General features: G+C 40.6%; 1 protein-coding gene across 1 annotated transcript in view; it reads right to left on the bottom strand.

Annotated features, from left to right (window-relative positions):
- The window catches only part of PLG (plasminogen), a 73305-nt gene that overhangs the window by 18766 nt on the left and 30598 nt on the right, over positions 1–23941 (bottom strand). Inside the window, 7 exon segments of the mRNA XM_020986743.2 lie at positions 2370–2554; positions 5066–5216; positions 7220–7356; positions 8731–8893; positions 17987–18105; positions 19603–19723; positions 20750–20889. Coding sequence (XP_020842402.1) covers positions 2370–2554; positions 5066–5216; positions 7220–7356; positions 8731–8893; positions 17987–18105; positions 19603–19723; positions 20750–20889 — 1016 coding nt within the window.

Below are 23941 nucleotides of genomic sequence, written 5' to 3'. Positions count from 1 at the left end.
TCTAGTTGTGGAATATTTTTCTACTGTTTTGAGAATATCATAAATTGTAGCCAGAACATGGTGGGAGCGTGAGAAATTTTCAGTCATGAGGGTGTCTCTTTTTGTCCATCTTTGGTTCTCTAAGTGGAAATGATTAGATTAGAATCATCTAATTTGATTAGAATAATCAAAATAAATACAAATTTTTTCGAACAGGCTAGTGCCTAAAATGAGGAGTACAGGCAATTAGAGTCTAGGTCTAGGCTCCCCTTCCTCTGCATTTTTTTTTTATCAAAGTAGTGATGAAGTGGAGAAAACATTGGGCACAGAGTTAGAGGATACGGTATGGTCTACCTAGTCTGTCACATAGCTGTGTGGCTCTTGGGAAGTCACTCATTTCCTTCTCTGAGACTTGGTTTTCCCCTATGTTGAAGAAGGATAATAATAATTTCATTACCCAAGTGAGGGTTATGAACTTGGACAGACTTTGAGAGATAGTGGAGGATAGAAGGGCCTTGCATGCTGTGGTCCATGGGGTCAGAAGAGTCAGACATGACTGAAAACAGTAAGGGAGGCTTGTTGTGATCTTTAAGAGGCAACACATGGGAGTATCTGTGTGGATTGTGACACCATGATTGATCTGGTAGGGAACTCCCAGTGAGGAAGGTGATTCTACAAATGCAGGTCAGCAGAGGTTCTGCAACTTTTAGCCTTAGAGAGTTGCCACTTTGGAGCTCTTCAAGCAAAGGCTGGATGACCACTTGGGTGGTGTTATAGTGGAGATTCCTTCATGGGTGGGTTGGATTCCATGGCCCTCAATAGAGGTCCTTTCCAACTCTTAAATTCTATGATTCTGTGAGTAGCCCTTGCTCCAGCACTAATTCAGATCTAATAAACTTTGAATGGAATTGAATTCTGTCTTTCTCTGGGGTCAGTTACAAACACTTATCAAATCCTGAAATTTTCACAAATACCTCTTAGTGTGTGGTTCAAAGTTTTGTTTATTGTTCTCATTCCAAGGACAAGTGATTTCATATTTACATTGCTAATAAGGGCTCTTTCAGGGTGTATTGATATTTGAATTCAGCGATATTCAATCAACCAACTGTTTTGGTGGTTTTGAATGGTTCTTAAGATTCTAATCACCTTCCCCAATTTCTACTGCCCCCTTCCCCATTACGGGCCAGCAATTTGAGCAGGACTCAGAAAGGGTGGCTTCTGTATATGAATCCAGAGAACACAATAACAACAATAATAATTCACACATATTGCTTCACAGTTTACAAAAAAGGGCATCTCAGAGGTTAAGTGATTGTTTGAGGGTCATTAGACTACCAACTGGTAGAGACAGAAATTAAACATAGTTTGTGGTTTCAATTCCAGCACTCTTTTTAATATACCCGACTACCTCTCACAAAGCCATAGGATCATGCTGTTTTTGAGTTGGAAAGTACTTTAGAGATCACAGATTTAGAACTGGAAGGAACTTGAGAGCGCCTCTGAAAGGGGCAGCTTGGTGGCACAATGGACAGGGTGCTGGGCCTGGAGTAGGGAGGCCTGAGTTCAAATGCAGCCTCAGACACTTACTAGGCATGTGACCTTGGGCAAGTCACTTAACCCCGTTTGCCTCAGTTCCCTCATCTGTAGAATTGGGATAGTAATAGCACCTACCTCCCAGGGTTGTTGTGAGGATCAAATGAGATGATAATAGTAAAGCACTTAGCACAGTGCCTAGTAAGTGCTATATAAATGTTAGCTATTATCATCATTATTATTATTATTATTACTAAATCCAGTCCAACCCTCTTACTTTACAGGTGCCAAAATTAAGACTTTAGAGTTTAGGGGACATGATTTGCACATAGTCACTTGATGGTAAGTAATAGCTGCAATTCAAAATTCAGGTCCCCTTTCTCTAAAGGTCCCCTTTATCCACTGTAACACTTATAAATATATGTGTGTATATAAATTTATGTATACATGAATGCATGTGTATACATAATTAGGTTTTGGTTCCTGTTCTGAGATTAAATAGGTATCACTTCTAATTTCCTTCTGATAGCATCTGTTCTTTGCCCCTGGCAGATAGTATATAATCTATCGCCCCTGTTTCTGTATGGCCATTTGATTTGGGGTTGGAGAAGAGGATGAATATATAATGAAAGTAGAACCTAGAATAATATGTTTTAGCTCACCACCATTAAAACTCTTAATCTTTTCCCCTTCCCATATTAAGTGCCAAAGTCCCACCCCATTTTCCATCTCTGATAGATATTAATAGCTAAAGTTCATTAATCTCCCCATTCTTGGCTTCTCTACCCATAAAGACTTGTCTGTCTTTCCCCTTCCCTGTGTCAAAGCACGCAGGACTCTAAAAGATGCTTAGTTACCTGATTCTGAGGGGGGAGTTGTATCTACACTAGGAACGCTTGTAGTTTGGGCATTTGGGAGATTCCATCCTGTTACTGAACATTTCTCCAGATTACAGAATTCCCATCTGACACTGGGATCCGTGGTGTAACACCAAGGACTTTTGTCCCCGTCTGGATTTCTGCAGTAGTTCCGTCTCAAATCACTGCAAGAACAAAGACAGTTTTTGTTATTCATAATGAGAGAATATTTCAAGTCACATAGGAACATGTGTCAGTTAGAATTTTCCTAGAGGGGTGCTTATTTATAAATTGCAAATTCTTTATATCAAAGATACAAAGACAGCACTATGACCCAGCAGGAAGTACATGAGGGCGAGACTATTTCTTTCTGTCTTTGCATCTCAGGCACTTAGTATAAAGCCATGGTAGTAGTAGGTGTTTAACAAATGTATTTAAATTTGACCTGGTCATAGAGGCTTTATGATAACATTTCTGATTTTCCAAGATTCCAAACCAGCTTTCTCCCAAGGGGCCATATCTATGCAAGAGGCATATTTTTAAGCTGTATATTCATAAGACAGAGGGTGCTTACAGACCTCTTTACAAAAACCATGAATCTATGGACCCTCATAGCATTCCTTACTGAGGTCATTTTAATAAAACATGATGTGACTCATGATCTATGACTCATAGCCTGTAATTCAAGTCCTATTAGCTTCATCCAGGCATTGAAGTGACTCTGGGTTCCTGAGGGCTTTGCCAGAAGACTGCAAGTTCTGTCACGTCCCACCAACCTGTAAAGGTTTCATGGCCAGACTTGGTGACAGACTGTTTGTCTGGCATCCTAAATAAATTCAGAGGCTCATTACCAGGTAGGCCACAAAGAGACGAGCCAGCTAGGTGATACATCAAGTAGCCTGTTAGACTTGGGAGTCAAGAAGTCCTAATTCAAATCTTGCCTGACACTTAGCTGTGTGACCCTCTGACCCTCTGACCCTTCCTGATATGTAAAACAGGGATAACAATTAACACTTGCCTCCCAGGGTTGTGGTAAGGATTAAATGAGTGATATATGTAAAGCACTTTGCAAACCTTAAAGCTTTGTAAATGCTATCATTATTATTGTTATTGTTGTTTTGTTCCCATCAACCCCCAATGACCAACCCACCAAGCCAAAAAGGCATTATAGCCTGTGTGAGGGGTGGGAGTCACCAGGGTGACAGAATCATGAATCTCTGAAATATGACTTGACTCATAAGCTCTGACTCATAGTTTGCCACTTATTAAGAAAAAATGTGCTGTGGAGTAATCGCCTACAGTTGCAGCAGATACTATGTGTCAACAAAAACTAACCTTTGGTAACAACCTATACTTTTATACTCTTCTACTGTGCTTGGCCTCTGGGGTAAGTGAGGGAGTTAGGGAGTGAGGGAGTAAGTGAGTGAATGTGTGTGTGTGTGTGTGTGTGTGTGTGTGGTGGGTGGGGAGAGAGAAGGGATGTGAGAGCCATGATGAATTGCTACAACCGAACAGCTTTGACCTGCAGGTGTTAGCCTCCTTACACGCTAGGGAGCAAGCTATTGGATCCTGCTACAGCAGGAGCCCTTTCAAAGGCCTCCTGTCTGAGGCAGCCTCACATCATTTTCAAGGTCCTCTTGTCCCTGGTGCATCAATTCTATTTCTCCTTTCTATTGGCCTAGCTTTGACCCACTTGCCCTCCTGCTTCTGTTTCTTCCTTTGCACCTGCCTGCCTGCCTTGGCTCTCCCAGTTCTGATTCGTTGCCTGATCTCCACAAATTGGTACTTACTGCCCAGGGCCCAGAACATAACAATGTGTATAATACAAATTCACAATCTCAGTATGGCAGGACAAGTAGTCATCCATTCTCTATTTGAAGGTTCACAGTAAAACAGAATCCACTACCTCCTAAGGCATCCCATTATACTTTGGGGATGTTTTTCCTTATATCAAGCTGAAATCTTCCCCTTAGCAACCTTGACCCATTACATCCAATTTTACCCTTTTGTGCCAATTAAAACTGGTTTGTATAAGAGCCCTTCAAATACTTTGGATTCAGGTATCCTAGTGTCCCCAAAGCCTTGCCTTCTCTAAGCTAAACATCCCTAGTTCTTTCTTCTAGTTCCTATATGGCACACTATATGATCCCATTACCATGGCAATCACTCTTCTTTGATGCGTTCTATCTTGTCAATGCACTTACTAAAACATGTAAAACATCTTTGTATACCCACATTCACAGGTGTCAGGACTTAGGATCACCAGTGGCTTTGACACCTCTCACCATATTAACTCTTTTGTTGGGGCAGCCAAGCTACATGGTATGAAGATACCATTTCATATTAGATGATACCATCACCATACACATTGGGGCTGTTCTAGCAGCCCTTGTGTTTAAGAGCCCTTGGCTTGGAATCCTCCCAAAAATTTATGCTGAGTGCCCCTCTGAGTTTTTCATTAAAATTAGACTTCCTCTCCACCCCAAAACTGGTCATACCAAGCTTTTTAAAGCTCCTGTCTCTCCTGCACTCAGAATGAGGAACATTCTGGAATCCAGTAAGGGCAGAATTTACTAGTGGAGAGCCTGCTGACACGCAGTTCTTCTGATGGGCATCTAAGTTTCCTATTTCCCTTATGGGCTTCCCTAACAGATATATTGGGCCAAATTCTTGGCTGGTGAATATTGTGGACATACGCATTGGGGAAATTATCCGGAGTCTTCTCATGTCGGTGGGGTATCATAGAAGACCAGGCCTGGCACTTCTTTCCTGAGATTGTGGTGGATGATGTCCCACGGTAACTTTGTCCATTGCCTTCATAGCATTCTTGGATTTGCACAGGGGGCACTGCAGTAGAATTAAAAGAAATTTGACAAAAATACTTATTGTTTCATAGACATCTAATGCATGAGAAGTCCTGGTGACTCAGGTTGTAACAGGAATAACCAATAGGCTAATTGGGATCCTTGGGCATGAAGAATTCAACAAGCTCTTACCATTTCCCAGTGTTGCCCACTTGAGACTGTGCCCTCCTCCTTCTAACCTTTGGCTTTGGCCTAACTCCCAGCCACCTGCTTCAATTTAAGTCCATCCACAACTCAACAAGCATTCAACAAGGACCCGCTATGTGTAGAATAATGTGCAAGGCACTGGGAGAGGAAGCAAAGTACAGCCGACACGTTTCCCTCTCAAGCTAGTGATCGCTGTTATCCTGGAGCAACCTGACCTTCTCCTGTATACTCACCCCCATCCAATTCAGCCCTAACCTTCCTTCCTTAGGCCTATTCTTCCCTTTACTAGCTTATTCTACCGTTGATTAGCTTCTTCCACAATGCCCTTTGAGGGGAAAAAGACCTGTTCTATTGTAAACAAATGCCCCTACATCCTTCCACTCTAACTAAAGCACTCCTTTTGCCTCTTCAAAGCAACTGAAATTTGACATCTGTCAGTGGATGCTGTGTTCTTATCAATGCTCTTAAAAGAAGACCATTTCTCCTCCCACTCCCCTTGATTCCAAGGGCACGGAAGGGGGTAGGGCTCCTCCTTTCTCTCAACTGTCATTTGCCAACAGTCTTTTCGTTTTCATCACTCAACCTCTCCCAGATACTTCACCTTCTCTCCCAACCATCCACATTCCTTTTATCTACCAAACTCCTGAACACTGGACCACGTTCTTCGGTAATGTTGGCACCTGGCTCACGGTCATCCTCTCCATCCTGTCCCCTGCCATCACTCCCTGGGACTGAGATAGCCATATGAATGACCTTCCTTCCAGACCCCTTGGCTGAAATTCTTCAACCTCCTCAACTCCAGGGGTGTGTAATTCTACTCCGCACACTTCTTGGCCACCCTTTGGGCCTCACTATCACTACTTCCACAGTGATGACCCATTTGAGATTATGTAAACTAAATTTTTAGTGGACCAAATCAGCATGGTTTTATGACTTTCTCCAGCTTTGTTCAGCAACATGAGAAAAGGGGCAAAGGTAATGCATAGGAGCAACCTAAAGTTGGAGCTCACGAGGCATGGTCAGTAATAGGCTAAGTGGGCAAAGGATAGAGGGTATGGAGAGTTAAGCTTGTTCATGAGGGTGAGGATAGAGAAGGGAAGAAGGTGTAGCCAGTGTAGTGGTGATGGCCTAGGAAAGAACCAAAAGTTTGGAGACCACAGTGAGGATAAAGAACGGGGTTAATCAGAAAAAAAGGAATGACAATGATCAGATAATTGAATTTCAGAGTTCATGATCATGTGGGTGATCACAAAATGAAGGGTATGATTAGCTCCGTGTGTACATGAAGTGGGGTGGAAAAGTAGATCATGGGAAATGAGGAAGTCAAGGAACTGGGAAGTTACAGTATTTGAGGGAGTACCAATGTGTATGTCCAAGACCCCTAATGTGAGGGCGGGAGTTGGGAAAGAGAGAAAGCATTTGCTTCTTTCACAACAACCCTGTGAGGTAGATGGTATCAATATTATTGTTCCCATTTTACAGATTAGAAGATTGACACTCAAGGAGTTTCAGTGATTTGCCTATGATCCTACAGCTTGTAAGGACCAGAGATGAGATTTAAACCCAGATCTCCTGACTCTAAGTACCATATTCTTTCCACTACCCTGTACACATCTCTGTCATACTGAAGGAATAAATGGGATTTTCTATGCAGCTGATGGGGTTTCCCAACCCCCCCCCAGCTCTACAAATACAATTCTTAGGCACATATTCTATTCCCTGATAACTGGAATTAAAATAAGAACAAAGACCTGTAAAGTAGGAGGGTACTGGAGGAAGGGGAGTCACACGATCCCTTTTGGCCCCACCACTCATGTCATTCACAGAAGTCTCCCTTACCCACGGTCTCCGTCTGCGGAGGGGAAGAGCCACAGGAAGGTATGGTACAGTATTCCCACCTAAGTTCACTGCTGATGGTATAGCACCAGGGTTGTGACTCCCCATCAGGATTACGGCAGTAGTTTTCATCCAAACCTCTGAAAAGAATTTGTTGAAAGTTAATTGAATTGGCATCAGTAACAGCCAGGAAACATTTTGCCATTCTAATGACCAGGCTGATTTATACATGACACCGAAGGTATGTGCCCACCATGACATGGCTCAACTCAGAAATCATTTACTAGATGCCTCCTGTGTTCTAGGCACTAGAAATGTATGGGTGAAAGCAATATAGGCTCTGACCTCTGGGTGCTAATGCTCTGCTGGAGGAAGGAACATGTATGGAGCAAGGCAAAGGGTTTAGAGCACTAACAGAAGGAATCATAAAAGAGGTCTTCCGGTGGTAATGCTTGAGCTGACTGGGCCTTGAAGGCAGCTGGAGATTCCCAGAGGCTGAAATGAAGAAAGAGGGCATTCCAGGCATAAGGGACAACCTATGCAAAAGTATGGAGGTGGGAGAGAGACTGTCCTTACACAGGCAACAGCAGGTAGAGGATAGAGAGTGAATGGGAAATAATTTGTAATCAGTTTTGAAAGGCAAGTTGGAGGGGCTGCTAGGTGGTGTAGTGAATAGAGAACCAGCCCTGGAGTCAAGAGGACCTGAGTTCAAATCTAGCTTCAGACTCTTCACATTTACTAGCTGTGTGACCCTGGGCAAGTCACTTAAGCCTGATTGCCTCATCAAAAAAAAAAAAAGGAAAAGGAAAGAAAGGTAAGTTGGAGACAGTGAAACGCTTGAAATGCCAAACAGAAGAGTTTGTGTTTTACCCTATGAGCCAATAGGGAACCACTAAAGCTTCTTGAGCAAAGGAGTGAAATTTCAGACACACTGGGTTGAACAAATGCCAGAGGTATAGCTTAAGTGCAATGGGCTCACATACAATTGCAGCTCCTTTTGGGTGTGAGGATGAAGAATATATCTAGACTTTGTGAGGGTTACTTAACATAAGTCTTTTGGGGATTATTATTTATGTTAAAGAATCAGTCACCACTATCACAGAATTAATGGCAGAAGGGTCTGGTGGATGAGTATGGAGGTGGAGACGGAGATAGAAAGGAGGGCCTATCTCCCACACAAGTTAATATAGCCTTCCCCCTTCCTTACATAAGCCTCAGCCAGTCTGCATTATTTTCTGATGCCTAAAGTCTTCAACCCTGAGTACCAAGTACTGAATTTGGTCTAGGTCAAGAAGCCCTAGGTTCCAAACCCAGCTCTGTCACATGCTACCTATATGACTTAGTCAAATCCTCCAACTTTTTAGAACTCAGTTCCATCTGTGGAAAGAGAGGGTTGAAGAAGACCTCTAAGTTTCCTTCTTTCTCAAAATCTATGACCTGTGATTATAAAGGCCTGTATGAATGAAATTGCATTCTTCTATATTATATTCATCAGCCATCAACTGGGGACTTACTTGCAGGGAAAGTTTTCTGGGGTCCGGTTATGCTTATGAGGTGTCTGGCTGTTCCAGCGTTGACAAGTAAGCCCGGACTTAGTGACCGCAATGTTGCCTCTGTAGTTTTCCCCTCGTCCCTTTAAGCACTGAAGCATTGGACCAGAAGGTGGTGGGGGTGTAGCTTAAAGAGGAAAAAAAACCATATATATATATATATATATATATATATATATGTGTGTGTGTGTGTATATATATATGTGTATATATATATATGTGTATATATATATATATATACACATATATATATATACACACATATATATGCATACACACACACACACACACACACACACACACACACACACACACACACACACATATATATATATAGCATTTTTTGAAAACACAGATGAGCAGTAGAGGAAAAAAAACTGGCCTATGTTTCCCTTTTGGCTCTGCTTCTCATGAGACTTGGCATTTAGATGTTGTTTTTCCATTTTTCACAAAACTATAAGCTTGATGAGGCTTGCATTTCCCTCACCTGTTTTTTATCTGAGACAGTTGAAGAGGAGCCTTTTCTGGCTGCTCTTCACCCCCTTATATGTGCCTGTTTTGGTCTGGGAACACTGAGGCAAAAAACAGGGTTAAGGGACTTGCCCAAGGATCACACAGCTAGTAAGTGTCTGAGGCTGGATTTGAACTCAGGTCTTCCCGACTCCAGGCCTGAAGCTCTATCCCCTGCATAAAGATAATCAAGACATTTCCCTTGTTGTGGACACTGCCCTTCTATTATTGCAGCATAATATGAGTGTAACAGAAGTCGCAGAAATCTTGCCTTAGAAACATAGTGGCTATGTAAGCCTGTGCCAATTGCTTAATCTCCTTGGGGCCTCAGTTTTCTCATCTGTAAAATGGGGAAGTTGGGCTAGATGACTTCTGAGGTCCCATCCAGTTCTAAATTTATGATCCTATGTATGTTTGTGTCTCTGAATAGGATATAAGCTCCTTCAGGGTGGGGTTATTTCATTTTTGTCTTTGTATTCCCAAGCAATTAAATAATCAGTAAACTTTTATCAAGTGCCTACTATATGCCAGGCACTGTGCAAAATGCAATCCCTGCCCTCAAGGAGCTTACATGTAGCATAATGCCTGGCACATAGTCGGTACTCAAGTGTTTGTTGACTGATTGATCTGAGGTTCCCAGTAATTCATAGATATCAATGCACATAATATGGGCGGTTTAAAAAAAAACTATTGCTAAAATTTTAACCCAAGGAAGTAAAGACAATTTCATCGGTATTCCCAATGGTAGAAAATGACTAGTAATAGCTGAGATCTACAGAGTAAGTTAAGGCTGACAAAATATTTGGCATAGATGACCTCATTTGACCTTTGTGAGATGAATCATATGAGGTAGGTAGTTGCTCATGTTATTTTCTCCCCATTTTACAACTGAGAAAAATAAATTTCAAAGAGGTTAAATGACTTTTACAAGATCACATTAGCTAGGTGGCACAGAGGAGAGAACCCAGGATCTGGAGTCAGGAAGACCTGTGTTCAAATCATGTCTCAGACACTTCCCAGATCTGTGTGACCCTTAAATCACTTAACTGCTGTTTGCCTCAGTTCCCTTAGGAAGAGAATAGGTATTGGCTGCCTCAATTTCCTCATCTATAAAATAGGGATAATAATAGCATCTACCTCCCAGGATCATTGTGAGGATCAAGTGAGGTAATATTTATAAAATGTTTTGCAAACCTTCTAGTGTCATATAAATGCTAATTATTTATAATGCCATATTAATTCTATTCACAGCTGGAAAAGGAACAAAGGTTTACAGATGGAAGAGACCACGGAACTCATTTAGTCCAGGCCCCTCATTTTTCAGAGACCAAAGCTTGTGTAAACTGCAGTTAGCATTTTTTACTTCAAATCCAATATTGTTTTCAATTTATCTAGTTAAAAAGAAACATATGCTAGAAGGAGCATGATAGCTACATTCTATGCCAGGAAATATAACTTTATAAAGAAGTTAATGAACTCTGAAGAGTTTAAGCAAGATGGAGAGCCTTTGAATGAAGAGAGGGAGAAGAGACAGGAAGAAGGAGAGAGGGTGGGCACACAGGAAGGGAGAGAGGAGGAGACAGAGAGGAGTGAGGGAAAGAAGAGGACAGAGAAAGTGAGAGAAGTGGATGAGAAGAGAGAAAGGGAGAAAAAAGAGAAGAAGGGAAAGAGAGGAGAGGGAGAGAAAGACAGGGAAAGAGGGAGGAAGAAAGGGGGAAAGAGAAAGAAAAGGAGAGAGCAAGAGAGAAGGGAAAGGGAGAGAGAGAGAAGAAGGGAAAGACAGAAACAAGGGGAGGGCAAAGGAGGGAGAGAGCATCCAATAAGCTGGACGGGAAGGTGGAGGATACAGATGATGTTTGTCCAGATATCACACTAGTACAGAAGCAAAACAATTGGTATAAAGGTGCAGTACAGCAGTGACAGGGAGCTTCAGCCACACAATTTCACTGCGCTAAAAGCAGAGTATCTAATAAAGTTTTGACTTTTGTTACTGATAATCTCTTAGAAAGTAGTAGAAGCCACTTTGGCCTTAATTCTGACAAAGGAGTAGTGGTGAAATGGAAATTGAACTATATTGGGAATCAGGAAACTGAGGGTCAAAGTCCAGGTCAGTGACTTAGCAGGGTGACCTTGGACAAGTCACTTAAGCCTTTCTGAGCCGTTGTTTCTTCATTTCTAAAATGAAAGGTTTTGGCGAATTCCCTAAAGTCTCACTAATGTTGGACATGCTAAGATTTTTTAAATGGGAAAAATGGGAACCGTAGGAGAAAGTGACTGTGACGTTTTAGAATTCTGAATTATTAAGAAGGCAGACATTGGACAGGGTCAAATATGTACCCCATGCTTTAGGAAAGCAGTTCTCAAAGTGTCCAGAGAATTGGTAGGCATTGTACTGTGGCCAGAGGCTCTTTAAAAGGGAAGGTAGCCGAAGGAGGTTGGAAGACTTGTCTCAAAAACAAAATTCTGACAAGATATTTGTAAATAATTCTAGTGATGAGGCAAAAAAAAAAGGTACCTAATAGACCATTGTGGCTACCCCGATAGTTCTTGAATACAAAAAATGGAAGGAAAAGTGCATATGCATGAAAGAATCCCAAAAGTGTGATGGACCTGTAAGAGACTGTACTAAGGCTAATGACCCCAAATGGGCTGAGATTTGAATCGATCAACAGACACTGATTAAACACCTTTTTGTTGTTGTTCAGTCATGTCTGTCTCTCCATCTGGACCCCATTTGAGGTTTTCTTCATGAAGATACTGGAATGATTTGTTATTTCCTTCTCCAGATCATTTTACAGATGAGAAAACTGAGGCAAACAGGGTTAAGTGACTTGCCATGGGGTCACAAAGTTAGTAAATGTCTAAGGCCAGATTAGAACTCATGAAGATAAGTCTTGCTGACTCCAGACTGGGCACTCTACCCACTGCACCACCTAGGTACTCCTATATTAAGCACCTACTAGGTGCCAAATACTATGTTCAAGTGCTGGGGATATAAAGACAGAAATGAAACAATCCCTGCCCCTAAGTACTTACATTCTATCAAGTGACACAGCATGCACATATATAGATATACAAAATTTATACATAATAAAATCAAGGTAAGGGGGAGACATCCACAGCTGGAGAATCAAGGAAAACTTCATGTAAAATGTGGCAATTAAACTAAGCTTTGAAGATAACTATTAGGTATTCTAAGAGGGAATACTCTCCAGGCACTGAGGCCAGTCTGTTCAAGGCATGGAGAAAGGAGACAGAGTAGATCGTATGAAGTATAGCCAGTTTGGCTGGATGGGACAGTGCATTAAAGGGGAAATTTAAATTTAAAAAATATTCCAAAGTGAACAAATCGGGTTGGGTTTTTTGTTTTGTTTTCTTTCCTTTTATATTTTCAAAACAAAAAAGCAGAACAAGAAAGGTATATGCCCACTACTTTGGGGTTGTTAATGAAATGTTAAAGCCAAATGAATCACCTCCTACACTGCTTTCATCTTCTCTGTCAAGGAGAATGATTTTCAAGCTAGAAAGAGTAAAGCAAATATGGTTAAGAGAGAAATAAATAGATGGGAGGATAAAAAGAGAGTACACCTGATCCAAAAGAATTACATCAGAGGATATGGGAATTAACTGGTAGAAGTGATCACAAATTTGCTTTCTAGAATCCCTTTGGAGAAGAGGAGAGATGGCAGATGACTCAGGAAGAGAATATATCCCTGCAATGTTCAAAAAGGGGAGGTAGGTGCTAAACTAGACCCATGTTAATCCCTAGTGAAATTCTAGAACCAATTATTAAACACTTTGTGTGTACTTTGAAAAGGAAGAAGTAGACACTGGGGTGTTACTAGCCTGGTATATCCGATAAAAGGGGCAGCTAGGTGGCTCAGTGGACAGAGCACTGGGCTTAGAACCAGAAAGACTCATCTTCATGAGTTCAAATCTAGCCTCAGACACTCACTAGCTGTTTGACCCTGAGGCAAGTCACTTAACCCTCAGTTTCCTCATCTGTAAAGTGAGCTGGAGAAGAAAATGGCAAACTACTCTAGTATCTTTGCCAAGAAAACACCAAAAGGGGTCATGTTGGATACAACTGAAAAATGACATAACAACAACAAAATATCAGAGAAAGGCAATAATGCATCTGGATTTCAGAAAGACATTTAACAAAATCTCTTATAACATCCTTCTAGAGAAGATGGAGCAATGTGACTAAATGGTAGTCACATGGTTTTAAGGCTATAATGAAGACCTGAAGGGTATATTTATTAAATTGGCAAATGATATGAAGCTAGATCCAAAAATATCCCGACAGAGTCACTGGAACAATGGGCCAAACCTAAGATGGCAGTATTTAATAGGAACAAATGTGAAATCCTGTATAATCCTGTGAAATCCAGGTCAAATAATCAACTGCTTCCATGTTTTGTGGTAGCAAAGACCTGGAAACAAAGCACATTCCCATCAGTTGGGGAAATGGCTAAATAAGATGTGGCACATAAAAGTAATAGAATTATTACGGTGCCATGGAAATGATGAATATGTTGAGAATATGTTGAGAAACATATTTCTCATGAGAATGTCAGAGAAATATGAATGATGCAGAGTGAATGAAGCAAACAGAACCAGGAAAATAATATAAACAGTAACTACAACAATGAAAAATGGAATGGAAAGAAAAAAAAAGTTGAATACCTTCACAACATCTCTTGTATACTTTCCCTTCTCTCCACTTGGTCACTACCCCAATTCAGGCCCTCATCATTGTCTAACCAGTGCCTAACTGGTCTCCCAGTCTCAGGTTTCTCCTCCCACCTCCTCCAGTCCACCCTTCACTCACCTGCCACGGTGACTCTTCTAAAATGTAGGTCTGACCCTGTCACTGCCTTTTGCTCAGTGAGTTTCAGCGGGTCCCTGGTACCTCCAGAATCATATAGGGTGTCCCAAAAGTCCAACCTTGAGGATGGGGATTTTTTTTTGTCTTTATTTGTACTCCCAGGGCTTAACACAAGGCACATAGCAAGTACTTACTAAATGTTTGTTGACTAATTGTAATTGCAATGGCCAAGCTTGGCCCCAGTGAAGAGCTGGGGAAAATATCTCTCTCTTGTTTCTTGGTAGAGTTAGGAGACTGTGGGTTTGGAGTGCTGTAAACACTGTTAGAAACTGTTGGTGTATTGATTGGGTTTGTCGGGCTACTTTTTTTTTCTTTTTTCTTTTATGTTTCAAAGGATGTATCATTGGTTGGGCAGCAGGGTTATGTTGGGAAATGAAGATGACATAAAAATAAACGATATCAATAAAATAATATTTTAAAGAATCAACTGCTCAGGTATAGGTGGGAGGAAATGTGGGTGACAGGCAATTAATGTAAAAAGAGTTAGGGTGGCAAGAAAGTTAACTACAAGTTTAGCATAATGTTCAACGAGATGATTTAGCTGCCCTGAAAGTTAATGTGATCTTAGACTATAATTACAGAAGTAGAGTGTCCTGAATAAAGAACATAATGTTCCCAAAGCATCTGCATAACTAGGCAGATAGGTGGCACAGTGGATAGAGCGCTGGACCTGAAGTCAGAGAGACTCCTCTTCTTGAGTTCAAATCCAGCCTCAGAAACTTACTAGCTCTGTGACCCTGGGCAAGTCACTTAACCCTGTTTGCCTCAGTTTTCTCACCTATAAAATGAGCTGGAGAAGAAAATGGCAAACTATTCCGGTATCTTTGCCAAAAAAATTTCAAATGGGGTCATGGAAAGTTGGACACGACTGAAAAATTACTGAACTGAATTGACCACCCATAATTGTCTCACATGTTCTACTTAAATCTCATCTGGATTAGTGAATTCAATACCAGGTACTACACATTATAAGGAACACGGACAAGCACATCTGGAGAAGGGCAATGAGATGGTGAGAGTATTTAAAATCATATAGTAAGAGGAGGTGTTGAGGAAAACTGGAAATGTCAAAAATAAATGCCAACTGGGAAACTATGAATAGTTTCTGCTATTGAATTCCAAAGACCTTTACTCCAAAGGATTTCTCTCTTTGATCTGGTACACCAAACTTGAACCTGTCAAGGTACTTGGAGACACTGTTTCCCAGAGTTTAGGTCCAATAAGCAGGCTGTGCCCTGAGCTTGGCATAACAACAATGCTTTGTGCTCTGGATGATCTCACCCTCTGGCAAAGTGCATTACTTTGACTAGCACCAGGTGTTCACTGAGGAATTTATGATTTTCATATTAATCAATAACAGTTTAGATTTATTGGAGCTTCCCTTACGTCTCAGGGACCTTGAGGGCCAGAAGCAGCCCATGTGCTGCAGCCTAAGACCATCCCTCAAAAATTTTTGACATAATAACAATTCCTGAATTCCTGTGCATGTGTAACTGAACCAGATACTGTACTCCTGTTCCTGCCATGTTAACTCTTGTTCTGTACCCTGCTGAACGATCAACTATTCATATGCAATAATTCTAGAGACTATTACCATGGGAACCAAGAATGCCTACATTGTCCCAAGAAATGCCAAGCATGGGAAATGCTTACTCAAGACCTAAGAGTGATTGTGTTGTGGTCCAGCCCTTTTGTGGTTTTGCATATATATATATATATATATATATATATGTATATATATATATATATACATATATATATACATATATATATACACATATATATACATATATATACGTATATGTACATATATATGTACATATATGTATATGTATATGTATGTGTGTGTATGTGTGTGTGTATATATATATATATATATATATATATATATATATAATGTATAAACCCTACCTCTGCCAGAAGAAGCCCTCCTTCTCAGGGCTGGGGGTGGGGGGTAGAGCTGCTACTTGCAAGAATTTTCTCACTCTGGAATTAATTAAACTTCTGTTTGATTCCTGACTCTCCTGTCTCTAACCTGCTGTTCAGCTCTGGTCACTCACAGGTTAGAGGCCAGTCCCAGTCCAGTAGATAAATCTCATCCCTGAATATGTCCCTATATCTCCGAGGCAGGTGTTGGAAAAAGTTCTTCCCTTAATCAAGACAAGTTTTGTGAAGGAATTAAAGAAAGACATCAAACGAAACAAAGCCATATACATGTGAAGAGATATACAACTGTGGAGTTACAGAGCTTTAGCAATATTCTTCATGGGGCGGATAGATGGCACAGTGGATGGAGTGATGGCCCTGGAGTCAGGAAAATTCATTTTCCCAAGTTCAAATCTGGCCTCAGACACTAGCTGTGTGACCCTGGGCAAGTCACTTAACCCTGTTTGCCTCAGTTTCCTCACCTGTAAAATGAGCTGGAGAAGAAAATGGCAAACCACTCCTGTATCTCTTCCAAGAAAACCCCTTGGGGTCAAAAAGAATCAGACATGACTGAAAACAACTGAACAACAGTGATATTCTTTACTTTATCCTCATCTAACTCCTTCTTTTGAATCTCATGTCTCAGACTTCCATTTTACTCCTAAACGTAGATGAGACTGGTTCTCCTGTTAGTAGGTCAAGATCAGCTCCATTGTCTCTAGCTAAGAGCTGATAGAAAAGGGCACGGAATTATTTATGATGAAATTACCAAAGGGATATATGACTAAAAAAGATTTGGGACCATGTCACATTGTTTTCCATTTCCCTCACATCTTATCCCCAACTCCCAAATATATCATTTGCTTTTAAAATTCTGTAGCAGTAGTAAGTTGTGCCCTTTTCTATCAGCTTCATGCTCTCTAGGGAGGATCCAAGCCAGCATAAAGTCAGTCAGTCCATTTGAGGATTCTAGAGATGGGCTTTCTTGTGGTTTTCTTAGTTTTCAGAGCGGACTGGCCTCCTTTCAGCTTGGAAGCTCATGACATCAGTTATATCCACTGCCAAGTTCTGCCCTGTAGCCTGAAGACTATTTCTAGTATACAAAAGCCCTCAGTCAATTTTCAGAGTTTCATCACAGCTGCTTAACACAGAGAAGAGAAGACTTAAGAGAAACAGGCTACTTGTCTTTGAATAGCTGGAAAATTGTCACTGAGAAGAGGAATTCAATTTATTCTGTGTTGTTTGGGGTAAAATAGGTCTGGTAGATCAAAAATACAAAGAGGTGGATTTCAGTGTAATATAAGGAAGTGCTGTCTAATAATAATTGAAATAGTTATCAGGTTGAAATATATAGTTATAGAATTTAAAATAGAATAGGCTGACTTGTGAAGTAGTAAATTCCCCATTGCTGGAAGTATTCAAGCAAAGGTCAAGTTACACGTCAGGGAATTCTGATGACGACCTAAAATTACTTCACTTTTAAGACCTCATTAATCTAGAGACAGGGCAACTGGGTGGCACAGTGGATAGACTGCCAGGCCTGGAGGTAAGAAGACCTGAGTTCAAATCTGGCCTCAGACACTTACTAGCTGTGTGACCCCCGGCAAGTCACTTAATGCTGTTTGCCCCAGTTTCCTCATCTGCAAAATGACCTGGAGGAGGAAATGGCAAACCCACTTCAGTGTCTTTGCCAAGAAAAACCTAAATGAAGTCACAAAGAGTCAGACATAGCTAAAAAAAAAATTACTAAGCAAATAGTAATAATAACCTCCAGGGTCCAATGTCACCTTTCAGCCAGATACTCAGTCACTGTCAAATATTTTCACCTTCATCCCATTTAAAACTTTATCCAGAGGCTTTGAATAGCACAGTGCTATCATAGGCAATACTTACAGCAACGGGGGATGTTGCAGAATTCCCAGCGCTTATTTGGATTCAAGGTAAAACACCATGGCTGAGGCTCTCCATCTGGGTTGCGGCAATAATTCTCCTTTAGGTTCTTATTGGGAAATCTGAGTGGGGAAAAAACTCATGACATTTAGCTTTACAACATGTCTCATATAATATCCCCTTCCCTCCTCTGTCACGGCTACCATCTTCGTACAGACCCTCACCACCTCATGCCTACACTATTGTAAAAGCTTCCAATTAAGTCCTTAATAGATGCTTGTCAATGATGTTGCTGATGGACTAAGGAACTCTTAGTAGGGAAGTTCTCTTCTCTACCAATGCAGGTTAGTACTCACTCTAAAATTTGTAATTTCGGAGAGTTCCCTGGGAACTCGGGGATTAAGTAACACAATTATTCATGGTCATACAACCAGTATGTGTCATAGTCAGGATTTGAAACCAGGAAAGCAGGTTGTTCTGACACTGAGGCTAACCCACCAGGAAATTCTGGGTCTATACAATATATGAACGAATAGATTCACAGTAACATGGGTAAAGAACAGCAGAAAAATATTGGGGAGGGGGAGGTGTCACAAAAAGCTGAGTGCTTAAACTGAGTCAAGAAGGAAAGTAAGAATTATAATACTTGGAAGGACCACCTAAGCAAAGACACAAGGATGGGAGCTAGGATGTCATGTACACCAGTGGTATCAAAGAAATGAAGGCCACTGAGTCATAGAGACAGATATCTGTAGGCTGCAGATCAATTTAGAAAACCACATATTGATGTTATATATTTCTGTTGTGTTTTTATTTATTTTGTTTTATATATCCCAGTTACATTTTAATCTGGCTCGGGTTGAATGTGAGACTGTTGTGGACTGTGTGTTTAATAAATACCTCTATTGTACAGGAAACAGAAAATACATGGCACATACTTAATACGTAATTTTTGAATTTGCCTAACTATCCACTGAGCAAACATAATGAGCTGGTATGCACTAGGGAAGAGAGTGAGAATCCTCATGTTTTTAATGTATGACTCTTCTGTCCTACTGAGTGTTCATAGAGTAGGAAGAATAGGACCCCAGGGAGTGCAGAAGCAAAAGCAAGCACAGATGGCCCCTTATGCTGAACACAAAAGATTCCTTTGGGATGCTCAACATCTGGATAGGAGTGCAGCAAGGGAATCCAGATGCAGTTGATTGCATCAGCACTTCTGGCAGTGTATCAAAAGATAACCACCCCCACCCCAAAGAATTACCCAGCTAATGGGAAAAGGGCTGGTGGATCTTGGGTCTAATTCACCTACACCTGATGATGAGAACAGAGCATGTGCTAAGTGTCAAAGGAGCGAATGCAGGAAACAGAATATTTGAGGCCGGTAGATATGGTACCATTCTAGTTTTCTGCTGTTTTGCCCTGGCTTCTTCCTTTATGTTATCATCATAATAAAGGCAGAGGGAGAAAGGAGATTTCTGAGATCTGAAGCTCATCAGCAACGCCTTCTCTGAGATCTTCCAGTCGCTTCTTAGATGAATAAGAATTAATAATAGGAAATACCTATGTGGATCAAAGAGTTCATTTCAATGTCTTTATTTTCTCCTGGTAGTACTTACTTGGAAGGAAGGTACTCATGAGAATGTGGTTCCTGGGAGGCCCAAGGCTGACACTCGGTTCCAGACTCTGTCTTTGAAATGGTACCTTGGTAGTTTTCACCACTGCAGTGCATGCATTCATCTGGCATGGTAGGTTAGGTGGAAACACAGAGAGAGACTGAAATGAATGAAGGTAACAAAGATGAAACAGGGGTAAGGGGTGGGAGAAGGAGGCAGGGAGGAACAAACACAGATGAGAAACTGGAACTAGAGATGGGATTAGAAATACTGAATGGGGCAGCTAAGTGGCACAGTGGACAGAGCTCCAGCCTTGGGGTCAGGATGACCTGAGTTCAAAGCTGGCCTCAGACACATAACACTTACTAGATGTACGACCCTGGGCAAATCACTTAACCCCATTGCTTAGCCAAAAAAAAAAAAAGCGTGTGTCTATACATGATTTCTAGACAAGTGCCATCAAAGAAGGGCTAATAAAAGATTGGAGATTTCTTAATGCAGTTCTAATCTCTCTACCTTTATGACTATAGATATTTGAAAATTAGAGCTAACAGCATAGACTATTTTAGTCTCTAGACCCTGTCTTATGGTCAAGCTCAATCAAGAAATTTCTTAATGAACACAGGAGTGTGCTGGTAAATTCTTAACAGCTGGCTCTACTAGAAATTATTAGCACTTTCTCAAGTCTCAACAAACTACAGAACAGTCACTCAAACCCTGATTTGTAGCCCCTGTGGATTTACATGGTGCTCACACTGAAAATTTAACAATGGGCTCTCTGAAGCTACTTCCAATATCTCATTGAGATTCAGTATGTCTGTGTGCTTTGTTTTATCTAAGAAAGAAAGAGAAAAAAAGAAGGAAGGAAGGAAAAGAAGAAAGAAAGAAAGAAAGAAAGGAAGAAAGAAAGGAAGGAAGGAAGGAAGGAAGGAAGGAAGGAAGGAAGGAAGGAAGGAAGGAAGGAAGGAAGGAAGGAAGGAAGGAAGGAAGGAAGGAAGGAAGAAAGGAAGGAAGGAAGGAAGGGAAAAAAGGAAGGCAAGAAAGAAGGAAAGAGAGAAAGAGAAAAAGGAATGAAGGAAAGAAAGAAGGAAGGAAGGAAAGGAAGAAAGAGAGAGAGACAGAGAGAGAGGAGGAGGAAGACAGGCCCAACCTTCACATTCAGGAACATCACAATATTCAAATCTGGTCTCTGGATCCGTGGTGTAGCACCAAGGTCCCTTAACATCATCATCAGGATTTCTGCAGTAGTTTTTCTCCAGTCCTTCGTCTGGGTATTTGCTTGGTGTATAGCTGTGGAAAGGGGAAAATGCTTTAATTGAATACCTATACTTAATTGGGAGAGATAGCTATGGCATAGTGGACAGAAAGAGACCTGGGTTCAAGTCCCAAGACTAACATATGCTGTTTGTATGATAGCTAGGTAAGTCACCCGACCAAACAATGTCCCTGGCAACACTCCAGGACTATCAGTCAATGAGAAAATGCTGACTTACTTTTTTAGAGGTAATTAGGTGGTTCAAAGAGCTACTGGGCCTGGAGTCAGGAAGACGTGAATCAAGTTTGGCCTGCTAGTTGTAGGCCGTGGGCAACCTGCTTAGCCTCTGTTTGCCTCAGTTTCTTCAACTATAAAATGGAGATAATAATGGTACCTATCTCCCAGGATTGTTGTGAGGATAGAACGATATAATATTTACAGAGCTTTCAGCACAGTGCCCTGGCACATAGTAGGTGTTACATAAATTATTTATTATTATTATTATCATTATTATACTAATGAAAAAACATGTCCAATTCCAGCCCCCTTGCCTATATTTCAATAATGCCTATGTTTCTGTAAAGCCAGAGAAAGAGGTACATTTCATCTGAGATTTAGGCTTTTGGCATCCAAATATGTAGAGAATAAGATAATCCACATTTGTTGAATGAAAACTCACGTTTCTATTGTGCTTTAAATTTCACAAGTTGCTTTCCTCTTAAAACTTCCCTGCAAGGTAGTTAGTGTAAATCTCATATCCACTTTGTAGAGTAGTAATAGTTACAATAACAATAATGATAATAGCTAGTATTTATATGGTGCTTTAAGATTTGCAAAACACTTTACATGTATTGCCTCATTTGATTATAAATGAGAAAACTGAAGCTCTCAGAGAATAATTGACTTGCCCAGGGCCATACAGCTCTGCAGTAAAAGATTCAAATCCAGGTCTCTTATTCCAGCATTCCATTCTGCCTTATCTACATACAACTTGAACTCATGTGACAACTGGAATTTCTGTAGGATTTTTGCCATGTTTGTGATTTGTCAGAAGGGTGATATTTATTGTTGATACTATTTTTCTACTTTCAGGTTTCTGAACCGATGCTTAAGATATATCTTTGCCTAGGTCCAGAATCATCAACTCTATATAGTGACCAGAGGGAAAATGGTGGCTTTCTAGGTCCACAAAATCCTTCACCTGTTCCTACCATCAACTTCTGACTAGCTGCCTATGGTAGGTAAAGCCAGTACGTCAGCACTCTGAGATTCCTAAGATATTTATAGTTAGCATTATCAACAAGGAGGATAAAGTTAGAAGAATAATTATTGAAACTTATTCTGGAAAATCCCTCCTGTTATTTATCATATTTTCTAGATGTCACAAACTGAGGAAAGCCTTTCCATTCCTCTCCCAAGAAGAAAACCACCAGATAAATAACTAAACTCCAGATTCTACACAGATAAGCAATTGTCTATTTAATTCATAATCTTAGATATTTTCCTGGGAGTTCTCTGAGGTTAAGTTGTATGAGAATTGCCCATGGTCATGTACTAACTACATATACTTAGTATGTATCAAAAGCAAGATTTGAACCTAGGCCTTCATAACTGACTCTCTCCATTATGGCCGGCTGTCTCCCACTATCCCTGAAAAATCACAATGCTTTATTTCAAGAAGAAAAATTTTATTTTGATTTTTTAAAAAATCCATGTGTATGTCCTATGGGGTAAGTCAGGCTTATATATGATAACTATTATTCAGTTAACTTGAGCAACATAGTTAGCTGAAAAGACGAACTTTTTTAAAAAATAAATTTTTATTGAAATATACATGGTAAGACATTAAAATAATATATCATAACAGTGAGTGAGCATAATAGCTTTTAAGCAAGAATCATACATCTCTCTGTATAGACATTTACTATATATAATTTAAAAAATAAGCAAATTTGAATTTCTCAGATTTCAGCTCAGCCGAAAGTTTTTGATATAAACATATTTGTCTGATTACATAGTTCTGCTTAATAGATGGTGTCATACCAGCTTTTCCTATTTATGTATTTATATTTTAATGAATTATGTTTCTGTATAAATATGAAGAATAGGAAAAAAAAAGTCAGTTTGACTGAACCAAATAGTGCAGAATGGGGAGTAATATATAATAAGGCTGGAAAGGTAATCTGGGACAAGTTTGTGAAGGCCTTTGAATACTGGTGGATGGGATATTTGACCCTACATCAGTAGGGAGTTTGAATAGCTGAGTGATATGGTCATACATGCACTTTGGGAAAATCATGTGCAAATGAAGTGAAGTGGGAGAGATAAGGCAGGGAGACCAGTTAAGGAGCTTTTGCCACAATCACAAAGTTGAGATGATTTGGGGATAGGAATGGAATAATGTTTGAATTTTCCCAATGACATTTGCACAGCTGCTACTGTGAGTCAGAGTTAGAGTAAAACTGCCATGAGGGGCCAATACCCAGGGAGGAAGAGTCAAAAACAGTGGTAGAACTGGGTAGAGAGGAGGAGTACAACAAGGGGTTAAGAGCAGGTATGGTTGTGTTGGAGACACCTCCCAGGATTGGCTATGGAGTAAAGTGGCCTGTAGCCCATCTTTACCCTCTCCAATTGGACAATCATGGTGCTTCAAGAGGCCAAGGCCTCCATTTTAGAAATGAATACTCTAGACAACAAGGAGCCAACCAGGCCCACTTTAGTTGCTGTTGTTCAATCGTTGTCTAACGACTGTGTCCAACTCTTTGTGATCTAGCAGGGTGTTTTCTTGGCAAAGATACTGGAGTGGGTTTGCCATTTCCTTCTCCAATGGATTAGGCAAACAGAAACTAAATGACTTGCGCATGGTCAAACAGCTAGTAAGTATCTGAGGTGAGATTTGAATTCAAGTCTTCCTGATTCCAGGAATTTAGCTGAGCCACCTTGCTAACTTTGGCAGCTCCCACTTTGGAACTGTACTCCAAATATTTGGTCCATTCGACATTCCTCATCTATAATGAACACCATGGTGCTAGTTCCTATTCACATGTCTGATTTGGTTTGGGGAAATAACTGAATTATCCTGAATAC

The sequence above is a fragment of the Phascolarctos cinereus genome, unplaced genomic scaffold (genome assembly GCF_003287225.1).
Source record: "Phascolarctos cinereus isolate Bilbo 61053 unplaced genomic scaffold, phaCin_HiC Scaffold_5;HRSCAF=322, whole genome shotgun sequence".
NCBI classification, from domain to species: Eukaryota; Metazoa; Chordata; class Mammalia; order Diprotodontia; family Phascolarctidae; genus Phascolarctos; species Phascolarctos cinereus.
This window is presented reverse-complemented; position numbering and strand designations above follow the sequence as displayed.